Here is a 13,481-nt window from a genome sequence, read left to right on the forward strand (position 1 = left end):
GGATTTAGCTCAGTGGTAGAGCGCTTGCCTAGCAAGCAGAAGGCCCTGGGTTTGGTCCCCAGCTCCGAAAAAAAGAAAAAAGAAAAAAAAAAAAAAGAGTGGCGCTATTGGTGGAGAGTGGTGTTGCTTTGGTGGGGTGGGTGTGGCCTTGTTAGAGGAAGTGTGTTACTGTGAGGGTGGGCTTTGAGATCCTCCTACTAGCCACACAGGAGCCAGTCTTTTCCCGCTTGCTGTTGGAACAAGATGTAGAACTCTTAGTTCTGCCTGCACACTGGCCATGCTCCCTCCTTGATGATAATGGACTGGACCTATGCCCCTGTAAGCCAGCCCTGGTTAGATGTTGTCCTTTATAAGAGTTGCCTTGGTCATGGTGTCTGTTCACAGCAGTAAAACCCTAACTGAGACAATGACTGCCATCTTTGTTCTTGGGATTTGTAGACTTAAAAAGCACCTGTGACTGGACATTTAGGACCAGGTCCTCCTCCCCGTGTCCTCCCTGGCTGGTACATAGTCGAGAAGCTGAGGATCCAAGTTGCCATGGTCGAAAGTGTCCTAATCAGAGTGCTCATACCTCATCTGAGTCCACTTTTCTGCTTGTATGTCTGTGTGTCTGTCCTGTATTCTCTCACCTCCCCTACTTGGAGTTTCAGCACTCATGCCAAGCAGGACTTGGGCACACACACACACACATATAGGAATATATATTTACTGTGTGATGTGCAAGTATAGTCTGGCAGTTAACATTAGTAATTTTTCTAAAGATCAATTTATTTGTTTTATTTAAATGAGTACACTGTAGCGGTCTTCAGACACAGCAGAAGAGGTCATCGGATCCCATTACAAATGGTTGTGAGCCACTGTGTAGTTGCTGGGAATTGAACTCAGGACCTCTGGAAGATCAGCCAGTTCTCTTAACCACTGAGCCCCAGTATTAGTAATTTAAGATAGCTTGCCTAAGTCAAAGAAACTGGGATGACTTGAAAAATCTCGACCATAACGCTAATGTGGTTTATCAATTTTTTTGCTAATAAATTCAGACGTTGTGGAAAGTGCTGACTTGTCTATGTTCCTGTCATGCCCTCTCCCACTCCAGTTCCTCTTCAGTCAGACTTTGAGCAACCTGCCCTCCATCTTTTCCAGGGAAAACACCATGGCAACACCAATGAAATCTGTAATTGTTTTGTATTCTAATCTGACATTAGGCTATTTGGAAAATTTCCCAATTGTGTCCCAAATGGCATCACCACACATTTATTGAACCAGGGCACACTCAAGTTCTGCACACCCTCTCTGCCTTCTCCAGTGTGTGTATTAATTAGCCTGCCTACCTTCAGGATAGGTAGCCTGCACCTTGTCCAATAATCTGGATCATGACAGCTGTCTAGCTTTTCTCTGTCTAGGAAAGGGGACGCTTTCCAGGAGGCTTGACCGGATGGATTCCCCTGGGGATTCGGGTATTAGGGATCAGAGAAGGTGTTTTGGGTTCTCAGTGGTGTATGGTTTATCTCACCCCCTCTCCCGCTAACATGACTCAGGATGCTGAGCAAAGGGTCGCTCCATGCAGCCCTCCATAGCTGAGTGATGCAGCTGAGGACAAGCTGGACCAAATCAAGATCTTCTCGTAATGCAGCCACTCCTGCTGCAGTAGACAGGAGACAATGCTTTGACCTTCCCAGGAATCAAAGATCAAAGACCTTATTAGACCAGGCCATCATCCTCCCTGGGGGGTGCAGTTGCGCCTCCAGGCCACTGAGAGGCGGTAGCGCGCCGGCATCGTCCAGAACGCTTGACGTTTCGCGTGTTGTGTCGCGTCAATGTGACGTCGCAATGGTGTCGCGCTGGCGTGACGCACACGTGTCGTCACTCGAGCGCCCCAGCGGAGTGCGTGGTCTCAGGGTCCTGCTCACCATGGTTCCCGGAGTGCCGCTCCCGCCGGAGATCCAGCTGGCGCAGCGTCTGGCGGGCAATGAGCAGGTGACGCGGGACCGCGCGTTACGGAAGCTGCAGAAGTACATCGTGGCCAGGAGTCAGCGAGCGACAGGTACGCGGCCGGGAAGACCGGCGAGCTCCGCCGCGTGGGCCCCGCAGGACCCGGCCTTCGTCTGCGATTCTCTTGGCTCAGACTGACCCGGTCGGACTGCGTGCTTTCCCTCCTCCTGTAGCTTGCTGATGCTCTTCACCGGCCCATACCGACGTCCTGTTTCCTTAACGACACCCCTTTCCCGGGACGTGCATTTTGCTAAGCGATTTCTATGCTTCTGGTCCTCGTGAGTGACCCTCTGTCAGCAGCCTCTGTGTTTCTTGGGTATCCCTCCGCAAGTGCAAATTCTAGATTCGCTGAGCTGTGGTTTGGCCAAGGCCACGGCTTGTATGCTTTAGGAAGTCTCGCAGGGCAGTTTTACACGCTCTAGTCAGAGAACCCCATCTTGGTGAATGCGCCTCACTAAATGACAGTGATGTCCTTTGCTGGCCTGAACTTTGACCGTTCATGTAATGTAATAGACTAACTACAGCTCCTTGGTCTAACACTGGCTTCATTAAATCGTTTCATTAACTATGTACCCGATCCCGAAAGTGTTGTGGTTCTGAATTTTAACCCTGTAGGACTGACACCTGTCTGCCGGTGCATGAAGCTGCTGGGGGCAGTGTGTGTGTGTGTGTGTGTGTGTGTGTGTGTGTGTCAGCTCTTCCAGGCACAGGTATGGCAGTTCTGTTGGAGAATGTTTTGAGGGATGGGCTGACATCACAATCATATTATTCAGGCTTTCCTTCTTGGCTCAGGGTGGTAAGTTCCAGGGTTCACTGAGTCTTACCATTGCTCTTGTGATGCAGGTGGTTTTACTCCAGAGGAGCTTCTAAAAGTATGGAAAGGACTGTTTTATTGCATGTGGATGCAGGACAAGCCCCTCCAGCAGGTGGGTGCCTGGGAAGGTAGCTAAAAAACTGTGACAAGGAGTGGGTGGGGCTTGTGTTTACCCCACCCCACCCCTTTAATATAGTACCGACTCCTGCTGTTTATAGCAGAAAGTCTGATGGCTCCTGCAGAATAGGCCTTTTGCAGCAAGGAGAGGAGGCTGACTGGCAGCTGGTCCTTTGGAGTAAAGGGTATTGGGGTGTGTTTGCCATCCGAGCACAGTGCTTCAGGGCCTGAGGGTGTGCTTCCTGTTTCCCTCACAGGAAGACCTAGGCAGGACCATTGCCCAGCTCGTCCATGCTTTTCAGACCACAGAGTCACGTGAGTACCACACCGAAGCCAGGCCTGGCCCTGTCAACAACACCAGAGTCGCTGAGATTCAGTGGGACCGAGGCAGCAGCGTGCTCTCAAACCTCATGCAAGCTGTGGGGAGGCGGCTGTGTGGATGCTTGTGGCGTGGAACACGGCCCAGTGCCCAGCCAGCTTCCCTCAGTTTACCAAACAGACATGGCTAAAGAGTGGTGCAGCGTATGACAGCCGGTGTCATGATACCATGGTGCTTAGCTGATGACCTTGACACCCACTCTTACGTGCAGTGACTCAACCCTCTTGACGCTGCTACCCTCATGCAGTTCCTCATGTCATGGTCATAAAGTCATTTTCATCGCTACTTCCTAACTGTAACTTTGCTACTGTTATGAACTGTAATGTCAATATCTGTGTTTTCCAGTGGTCCTGGGTGACCCCTGTGAAAGGGTCATTTGACTCCCAAAAGGGGGTGGAAACTCTCACATCGAGAATGGCTATCTTTGTGTGTTTTCTAGCTCTTCTGTTTCCCATCCCTTCCTGCCCGATGGAATCACTTAGGCAGCCTTGACATGTCCTGAGGTCCACACCCTGTCGCAGGCCAGCCTAACACTGGGACATAGCATGCCTGAGGCCTCTGCTCTGCTCTGACAGGGAAACCAGATGCTCCTGCTGGCTCCTGTCCTCAGCGAGCTGGGCTTTAGCTACAGGAGACCAAAGTTGGCAAGTTGAGGGATTTGTGCACACCTTCTCAGTTTGGGAGAGTCCCTTCTCCCACCCCTCTTTTCCGAGACAGGTTCTTCCTGTGTCACTCAGGATGGCCTCGAACTTGGGATCTTCCTCCTTCAACTTCCCTGGGTGCTAGCATCTGGGGTCTATGTGGTGACATCAGGATCTCTCTTTAACTGTATGTAAAAGAGAGAATGGATCTGAGCTCCCTGCTCCCTAAGGACTGGCAGGGGAGTTGCTTTGCTGGGTCAAAGCTAAAGTGACCACTTGGTAATCTGGTGACTAGGCCACCATGACTGAGCCATCCAAACAGCCCTTTGCTAGCATAGAACTTTGTAGAGAAGAGGAGAATCCCAGTATCAAGGCTTCCCAGGGCTGGCTCTATCCTTTCTGATGGAGCCTTCTCTGGTTGACTCTGAGTACATGGGTCCACCCTTAAGACCTGCTTTAGTACCCTGAGCAGAGCCCCTCTGTCCACTCCAGGTACATTTTGAAGTACCAAGGGTTTGGAGCTCCTCTATAAGATTTTGGGGGGAGGAGGGCGCAGTTCAGACTTGGCATCCTGTATCTGACTCATCTGCTGTTACTGCAGGGTTAATGGGTCTAGTTGGGCAAGCACCAGGCATCTGCCTACAGTTCTGCCTCAGAGACTCCTTGCTAAAGGCCTCGCTTGGGTGTCGGGAGGGCGTTAGTCCAAGCCAAGGCAGGGACAAAGAGGCCTAGGGAGGATATGTCCCCAGGAGTCACTCCTCTCCCAGTACCTGCTGCTTCTTTGTGTATTTGTTCAGACAACAGAGACTCAGCTCGGTTTGACTGTGCTTGTGGTTTTTGCCCCCTGTGGAACCTGGAAACCCTCTGTTCTGAGAACTGTGAATGAATGATAGGTTCTGTGGGTTTGTGATGTCCCCCCGTCCCCCTCCCCATGGCTCTGGTGTTGACGAGTGCGTCCTTTCTCTCTCTCCTAGAGCACCTGTTCCTGCGGGCCTTCTGGCAGACCATGATCCGAGAGTGGGTGGGCATCGACAGACTGCGTCTGGATAAGTTCTACATGGTGAGGCAGCGTGGCACCCTGGGGTGGAGGAGTCGGCAAGGGCTGGTTTGGAATCTACATATAGCTTGAAGTCTCCATCTTAAGGGCCAGTCAGTGAGAGTTCAAAGCAGGGCTTCTGCCTTGTCTCAGCCCTCCTCAAGGAGGTAAAGCCATTCTGACCGCCAGTGAGCCACAGCCCAAGCACATGGCAGAAAGGGGCTTTAGTCCCCCTTGTCCGAAGATCCTCTTCTGGCCCTTGGACTGCATTGTAACCCGTTTTCTTTCTCTTTCTGTGTCGTGCTCCTCTCGGCCACTGTTTATTTTATGTACTTGAGCACACTGTTGCTGTCTTCAGACACACCAGAAGAGGACATCAGATCTCAATACAGATGGTTGTGAGCCACCATGTGGTTGCTGGGAATTGAACTCAAGACCTCTGGAAGAGCAGTCAGTGCTTTAACCACTGAGCCATCCCTCCAGCCCGATTTTTTTTTTTTTCAAGTGTCTTTTTTTATAGGGGAAGTGAGGCCCAGCTTCAGCCTTGGCTGTGTAGTAGCACTGCCTCCTGTGGGAGAGCCTGGTGCACGCCCTGACTGTTCCACTCAGCTCTAGTTTGCAGATCCCAATCACTCATGTGAGTCTGTTGCTCATGAAGCCAAGTGCAGAGCTCGGATCTCCAGGCCCAGGATCCTGAGGGCACAGTGTCACGGACGTTACCCCTCCTGTCTACAGCACTCTGCCCAGTCATATCCCTTGGGACAGGCAGAGGCCTTACCTTCAGGAGACTTCTGGGACACAGGGAAGCTTGCTTGGTTTGTTGACTGTCCTCTTACTAACGTGAGTTTCTTTCGTGTCCTAGCTCATGAGGATGGTCCTGAGTGAGTCGCTGAAGGCTGTGAAAACCGGAGGCTGGGAAGAGAGGTGGGTCGCCTGTGGGAGGCAGAGTCACAGGCAGCTTAAGGTCCTGGCCCTGGCTCATCCCAGGAATCCTGATGTCCTCTTGTGATTCCTCGTTGTCGGCAGGCGGCTTTCGCATAACTTGGTACCACAGGTGGTGCTGAATTAAGATAATGTTATAAATGGTTAAATGATGCTGTCTTTTCCATGCCAGTCATTCTATAGTGGGGCACACTTGTGTACGCCGGTCGTAACACGTTTTAACAGGCGGATGGTGTGGGGGCCATTGCTCATCTGGGTCCCTTGCTTTTGACCACAGTGCTTAGGTGGGCTGGCCCATGTCTTCCGAGCAATGGTTGGCTGTGTTCCTATCTGACCTTGACTTCTGTGGCTGCAGCTTCCACTCCCCTGGGGTTCTGCTTCTACTCCTGTCCTTTGGGACACCCACGTAGAGAGCTAACCCCTAGGTGCTGCCTGTTCACCCGTGTCTCTGTCCAAGCTGAGACAGCAGGTTCCTTGTGACAGCCAGAGTTCTACACCACAAAGTGGGTTTCTGAATGTTTTCATGTAACAGTTTTTAAAATAATAAATATTTCAACTTTATTTATTTTGAGTGAAATTTGAGGGCTATAGTGTCTCTCTCCATAGTCTTGGTTGGCCTGAACGCACTGTGTAGACCAGACTGGCTTGAGTTCACAGATATCTGCTTCTGCCTCCTGAGTGCACCACCATGCCAGTTGGCCCGCAGAGTAATATTAACCCCAAGAATGGTTGATTTGGAAGTCCCGCAGAGCAGTGCAGGCGTGTTTACACGGCACCATACAGGAATCTTTTCCTTCTTTTTCTTTTGTTTTGCTGGGGTGATGGCAGCAAGAAGAGAAAAGTCTAGATGAAAACTTAGATGTGATTGTGAGTTGTCAGTGGTGCTGACAGGGAGCTGGCCTTGGGGCACCGAGATCAGGCATCCACTGTGAAAACTAGGTCCACACCCCCCTCCTCTCAGAGAATGAGTGCATGCTGGACTGTGGTGGTCTGAACTATTTCCTATGTGTTGTAACTTCCTCATGGTAACAGTGCTGTTTTTGGAGTGTACCCTGAAGGGCCCTGGTCCCTCCCTGGCCTTGGCAGAGCCCACACGGTTTGTTTGTCTGATGTGGCACAGCCTGGCTCAGGAGTTTCTGGTGTTTGCCACATGCAGTCGTGTCATCTGGAGCTTACCTAACTCTGGTCTCTCAATTTGTTTTACGCCTCATCTTGCCATTGGTTTCTTTTCCCCCTGAGCCTGGCAGAGCAGCACGTTTCCTTTCTGTGGTTGGTGCCCGTTTGCTGGAGCCGTCCAGGGGCTCCTGAGACAGCATGTGCCACAGTGGCAGTGGTGGAGAGGCTACACTGTTGGCGGTTAGGAGTCTCACGTGCACCGAGTGCTTTGGACTGCTTGTCCTCTGGTACTAGGTCCAGGGCACTGAGACAGGGTAACCTGTGTGCCTGAGAGAGTAACAGCTGCACAGCTGTGCCCGGGAGAGCAACAGCTGCACAGCTGTGCCTGGCAACAGCTGCACAGCTTCCTCATGCTGCCAATAAGGAGCATGCAACAGGGCCTGGGGAGCCCGTCAGGGGGCCTGTGGCCCCAGCCGTTATTGGTGTACCTTCCTCTTTGCCTCTGGTCTGTTCTGACCTGATACCTTTTCCAAGTAGAGAGGATGGGCCTGCAGAGCGTCTCAGTGGCCATATTTCCACGGTGTCTTGAAGATACAAAAGACCTGTGTCTATTCTGTTATATTCGACCTTATATTTATGGCCAAGAGCCAGACTCCTGACAGGTGTCACACAAACCTGGGCCAGCAGGACTCCCTTGTGCCACCTGGGTCTTTTCATATGGGTGCAAAAGGTCAGGTGTGTCCCTGGATGACACCGCCTACCGGCACATGCATGTTCCTGCCAGAACCCATGTGGAGGGCGCAGGGGCACCGCAGACCTGCGACTGCATGGCCGCACTGTTCTTTGCTTTTCTCTCCTCAGACAGATTGAGCAGCTGCTGCAGCTGCTGACCACCGAGATACTGAGCCCTGACAGCCAGGCCCCCAATGGGGTGAAGAGCCACTTCCTAGAGATCTTTCTGGAGGAACTGACCAAAGTGGGCGCTGCAGAGGTGAGGCAGGCTCGGGTGAGGGCTGTGGCGTATAGTGCATGTGTCCAGCACTGAACACAGCTCCTGTCTCTTGGTTTCCATACAGCTCACCGCAGACCAGAATCTGCAGTTCATCAAGCCCTTCTGCCAGATAGCAGCCCGCACTAAGGAGTGAGTAGCGGGCAGTTTTCCTTCCCCTTGGGCTGCAGTGGCCATTGGCCCCCCATGCTGTGAGAGTGGCAGGGTGTCCGAGAGCCCACACTAATGAGCTCTCTGGCGTCTGCTTCACCCTCAGCTCCCTGGTTTTGCATAAGATCACTCAGAGCATCTTTGAGGCGATCGTGGAACAGGCTCCCTTGGCCATAGAAGACCTCATGAATGAACTAGATGCACAGAGCGGAGAGGGGGAAGGGTCAGACGAGGACGATGGTGATGATGACAGTGACGAGGCCTCAGAGGACGAGCAGGATCTGCAAGACACAGCTCCCAAGAATCAGCCTGCAGGTGAGGCGCCCTGGCCTGTCCTGTCTCGTGCTGGATTGTTGAAGCTGCCCTGGCTGTTCTCTCCAGAGCCCCATTGCTGCGTGGCATGACGTACATTTGGTTTACTCTCCTAAGTCTGTCTCAGATCTTGACTCCCAGCTCAGTCCTGGATGCTCCTATCTAAGGCTTAGTGCTCCCTGGGTCCTGCGTGTACCCTGACCTCTCCGTTCACAGGGGAGCATGCGCCCTGGTTTTGTTTGTGGGTTTGGGGGGTGTTGGGGATGGAACTCAGACTGTATGCACTGGGAACTGCTCTAACCTCGGGTCACACCCAAGCCCTCCCCTGCTCCTTCACCCGGACCCTCCACTTCCAGCAGTCACCTTCCCTCTGCCCCTCTGCCCTGCCCTGCCCTGCCCGCTCTGACCACAGTGCAGCCAGGGACAAAAGATGGTGCTATACGCTCTACTTGTAAACGGCCCCTCGTGGGCTCTGGGTTTGGGCCAGGCTCTGGTAGCAGTGGGCCTTGCTTGGCTTTCTGTCTTGATGCTGTGGTCATGGAGTCTCAGAAGAGGGGGTTCTCTCACTGCTGGGGTGTCCTCTTTTAGCTTTGGTGCCAGCTCTGACAGCCCCTTCTTGAGGGTCAGCGGACACTGCCTGGCATCCTGTGCGTCTTCCCTTCTTTGTCTTAACTTTCCTTTCTTGGTAGCTCAGTCATTCTAAGAGTTTCTAAGGTGAGACCCATTGGTGCCTGCTTGTGGCTCATCAGCCGCTCCACAGCGAGCGTCCTACAGATATTGTCCTGGCACTGCTGTCCAGAAGCCCTTCACCCGAAGGCTGTGCTGAGTGGGCTGTGGGGGCACAGGCCCATAACCTCAGCACTTGGGAGACAGGAGGATTGCCCATGTTCAGGGCTAGCCTGTGCTATCAGGGGAGAACCAGGCTCTCTCTGTTCCACACCAAGAAGGCACTGCTGTCGAGAGTTCTGAGCACACAGCTCAGCTCCGTGTCCCTAGCTGAGCCAAGCATGGCTCCAGTGGTCCCTGGTCTAGCCCCCTGCTGGGATACCTGAATCTGCCTTTGCTGCCCAAGGTGCCTACTGGCCCACACCTGCCTCCTGGGATGCCCTTCCTCATCTCTATATTCCCATGAGACAGCTGCTGTGCGGTCCCCAGCCTGTGTCAGTGCATGACACGAGGGTCCTCAGTGGCTTGGTGGTGGTACTGGGTCTCCCTGCACTAGGCGGGGTACCTTGAGTTTAGCCTCCACATTTGTTTTTAGGCTCTGTAAGTAGGGCTGACCTTGAGGTGGACGAGGAGGCGTGGGATGACGAGGAAGACACTGGCCCTGTCCTCCAGGTAGGCATCCATGTCTGGGCTACAAGGGTAGCCTCTACCCCCAGCCCTGCTGCCAGGAGGAAGGACAGCAATGGGGATGTGCAGACAGCCCTTATGGAGGCTGGCTTTCGGGGAAGGATGGGTAATTGACCACTGGGCAGCTCCTGGTCACTGCTGAGAGATTGATGCCAGGGCTAAGCAGCACTGCTGCACCCCATGGCGTTCCTTTTGCTTTGAGCTGGTGGCCCGCACCCCCAGGTCTGACCATATTATGGGGGTGCTGGCCTTGAACAGGGTGGCACAGGCTTAGTGGTCTGCATTTGGGTCACAGCCCTGAGTCAGCTCAGGAGACGGGTCAGGCGGATAGGACGGGTCCAATAGAATGTGCTGGGCTCGTTTCATTTGGTTTCTCCCTGTCTGCTGTGGCTAGTTGGAAATTAAAGTTAGAGGGACTTTAATCCCTGCACTCCAGAGTGAGCCACATGGTAAGACCCCTGCTGCAAAAAGAAGCAGGCTGCCTTCTGAGTCCTGTGCTCCCCTCGGGCAGGGGTGGTGGCTGCTGGGCGTCGTCTCTCTGCTGGCTTTGCCGAGCGGGGTTGGTTTGCGCCTGTGCTGGAGCAGGGAATGTCGGTGATGGCCAAGTGTCTCCTCAGCCCGGGAGTGGGGTTTTGTGTTCGGTCACATGGACACTGACTGAACCTTGTATTTCTCACTTCTTTTTGAAACAGTTTGACTACGAGGCAGTGGCTAACAAACTGTTCAAGCTGGCCAGTAGACAGAGCACCCCCTCTCAGAACCGGAAGCGCCTCTACAAAGTGATCCAAAAGTGAGTCAGGAGGCCTGGCCTCGCCCCTGCTGTCTCCTTCATGGCAGTCAGCCTGTGTGCTTACTGCCCAGCCCCACCCCCACGGCCTTTCCTGCGTGCTGTCCTGTGAGGTGGCCTGAGCCAGGGGGACTCAGAAGTTGGGAAGGCGTCTCATTGAGCTGGTCGCCCATGAGGACTCATCTGGCAGAGCCACACTGAGTGATGTCCTCTGTCTTCTCTTTCAGGCTGCGGGACCTGGCTGGAGGTGAGGCTCTGGTGGGCACTGAGATGGTCCCCCAATACACACACGCACGCACGCAATCAATCGAGAGGTCTACAGTGGTCTGTGTTGGTGGGGGAAGGGTTAGGCTCAAAGGCCCCACAGCACTCACTGTTCCTCCATGCCTGCTGGGAGGTGCTCAGGCCTCATCACCAGTCCTGGCCCCTGGAGGCCTTGCCACCTTTTACTGTCCTGTCCTGTCTTGCCAGTGAAACCGGCCTCTCTTCTCACCAGAACATACCTTGATGCTTTATGCAGCCATGAACCCATGTCCAGTATTTGTAGATGAAGTTCACACAGGAGTGATTGTGTATTGTGCGTGTGGTGGGTTTCTAACCAGTGTCCAGGAAGCCCCTGCAGTGCAGGGGTCACCGAGGCACATGTGTAGCCTCACGAGCACAGGCCTGTACTGCCCAGCTGGAATAGACATGTGCCTCAGACTGCCTCTGTGTTTCTCTGGTTCTGAGCTGGGTCTGTGTGCACCGGGACACGGATCTCAGCATCTCGGTCCTTCCTGATCCCGTGGAGTGGTAATGTAAGCAGGCCTGGCAGAATGGAGGTGGTCCACCCCCTCATTTCTGCCTGACTGTCATCCTGGTTCTCAGGCATTTTCCCTGAGGATGATGTCCCTGAAAAAGCCTATAAGAAGCTGCTAGAAGGGAGGCGGAAACAGAAGAAGAAAAAGAAGCGCTTGCCCACACTGCAGCCTCAGAATAAGGAAGGTAGGGAGGACCCTAGGTGGTGATTAACCTATGGACTACCTCACTTCCCCTGTCCCCTGCTGGTCCCGCCTTCATGCACAAACACCCACCTTGCACCTGGCCTGGGGACCCCGCCCTTGTCACTCTTCCCTTTTTGGTTGTAAGTGGGGCCCGCCCTCAGCCCGTGGTGCCTGAGCTCCGGCTGGACCACCTCTCTTTGGCTCTGTTGCTGTCTTTGGTCTGAGCCTGTCTGTCCTGTCTCCTTATGATCCTGAATCCTCCACCTGTGTAACCATTGGTTTCAGGTCCTCTGTCCCAGCCTTCCTGCTGTGTATGCTGGCTTATAGCACTCTTGCTAAAGACTGTCTGGGGCCTGCTGTGCAGTGCTGGGGCCCTGCCCTGAGCTGACCTAGGATCTGCCCTGGGAAGGGTCCCCTTTCCTCTGGCCCAGCTACCTCCACACTGAAGCCCATCCATATTGGTGGCAGCTGGGCAGTATCTTCTGCCCAGCCTGCCCTGGCCCAGCCTCAGCCCAGACACTGTCTTTAAGCCCCGACCTAGCAGGTTGAGTTATGTTTGTTGGCCTCGAGGTACAGCCCCGGCCCTCTTGTCAGATATCTCTACCTCTCTTCCTGCATTGTCCTCACACCCTGCTCCATGGTTTGGCCCTTCATCCTGGCCCTGTCCTCTGGGGATCACTTCCTGAGCCCAGCCTCCCTGAGACATCCTGGCTCCCAGATGATGCTCACATCACTTGGGTGCGCTCTCCATATCTTATCCCTCCCCTATCAGTGGCCATGGCTGGTGCTGTCCCCTGGGCTGGCATTGCAGCGGAGTCAGGTGACATACTGTCCTACTGTCCCAGCAATTTGTTCTCGATCCTCACTTTGTCCACAGGGGGGAGCGAGACAGAAGCCTCAAGTGCAGACCCAAGCCGGGGAAGGAAGAGGAAGAGGAGCAGGAAGACTGATGAGAAGGCTGGCCAAAGAGGGCCTCCTGGGAAGAGGAGGAAGCCCGGGGCTAGAGCCAAGGGGCCTAGGGTCCAGCAACCAAAGAGGAAGAAGAAAGGATCATCACAGAGTGCGAAGTGAGGTGCACAGCCCAGGCCGGCTGGCCTCCTTACTGGCATGAGGTGAATGGGGCCAGGCTCTCTGCGCATGCTCCTGCAGCCTCTGGATGCCAAGGCTCTGAGCGCTCTATAGGGGAGGAGGATGAAAGAGGAGACCCCTGGTTAGTCCTGGCCTTCAGGAATGCTCCTGCCTCAGCTATGGCCTGCATATCAGAAATTCATTCCGAACACTCAAAATTTTACTCGTACATAGCTGTGGCTGTGCCTGATCCTGACCAGAGAGGCCAGAAGATCTGGAGACTGAGTCCAGCCTGGGTCGTAGGGCAAAACCCTGTCTCCGCTTCCCTCCCCTACAGTAAGGAAAACAAAACTGAGTAACTGTGTGACCACCGTCAACTCCATCCTGGGCTGCCCACCAAATAAACTGCGGGACCTTACAACACATGGCTGCTTCTCCCCTTTTTGGATATCAGTGTGTATTGGAGGGTGTGGGTGGGGCGTTTTCATCTGCTTTTGTGTTTGTGTGCATCTGAGAACCCCACCAAAGAGCCCACCAGGCCCGTGTGTTCATGCTCCGTGCCCCACCTCAGACTTGCACTGTAACGGGTTCTCATGAGGTTGCTGTGACTGAGGTGACAGGGCCATGGCAGGAAGGCCTGGCTGTTGTACCACCTCTCTTTGGGACACTATTTACACAGCATTTATAGAGACCCCAGCAGGCGGCCTGGGCATGACCTGCCTGGGCTCTTATTCTGAGTAGAGCAGAGCCAGGCCCTGCTGCTATGGGCATGTCCCTCCCTGGGG

General features: G+C 53.9%; 1 protein-coding gene across 1 annotated transcript; it reads left to right on the plus strand.

The window, feature by feature from the left end:
- Positions 1–1,867: 1,867 nt before the first annotated feature.
- Rrp1 (ribosomal RNA processing 1) lies at positions 1,868–13,117 on the plus strand. The gene is made up of 13 exons (NM_001012073.1): positions 1,868–2,041; positions 2,833–2,915; positions 3,178–3,235; positions 4,915–5,000; positions 5,839–5,900; positions 7,896–8,025; positions 8,111–8,175; positions 8,300–8,508; positions 9,767–9,843; positions 10,551–10,648; positions 10,873–10,892; positions 11,513–11,629; positions 12,506–13,117. The coding sequence occupies exons 1-13, from the start codon at positions 1,909–1,911 to the stop codon at positions 12,697–12,699; spliced, it is 1,332 nt and encodes a 443-aa protein (NP_001012073.1). The 5' UTR covers positions 1,868–1,908; the 3' UTR covers positions 12,700–13,117.
- Positions 13,118–13,481: the final 364 nt, after the last annotated feature.

This window comes from Rattus norvegicus, chromosome 20 (assembly GCF_036323735.1).
Source record: "Rattus norvegicus strain BN/NHsdMcwi chromosome 20, GRCr8, whole genome shotgun sequence".
In the NCBI taxonomy this organism is placed as follows: Eukaryota; Metazoa; Chordata; class Mammalia; order Rodentia; family Muridae; genus Rattus; species Rattus norvegicus.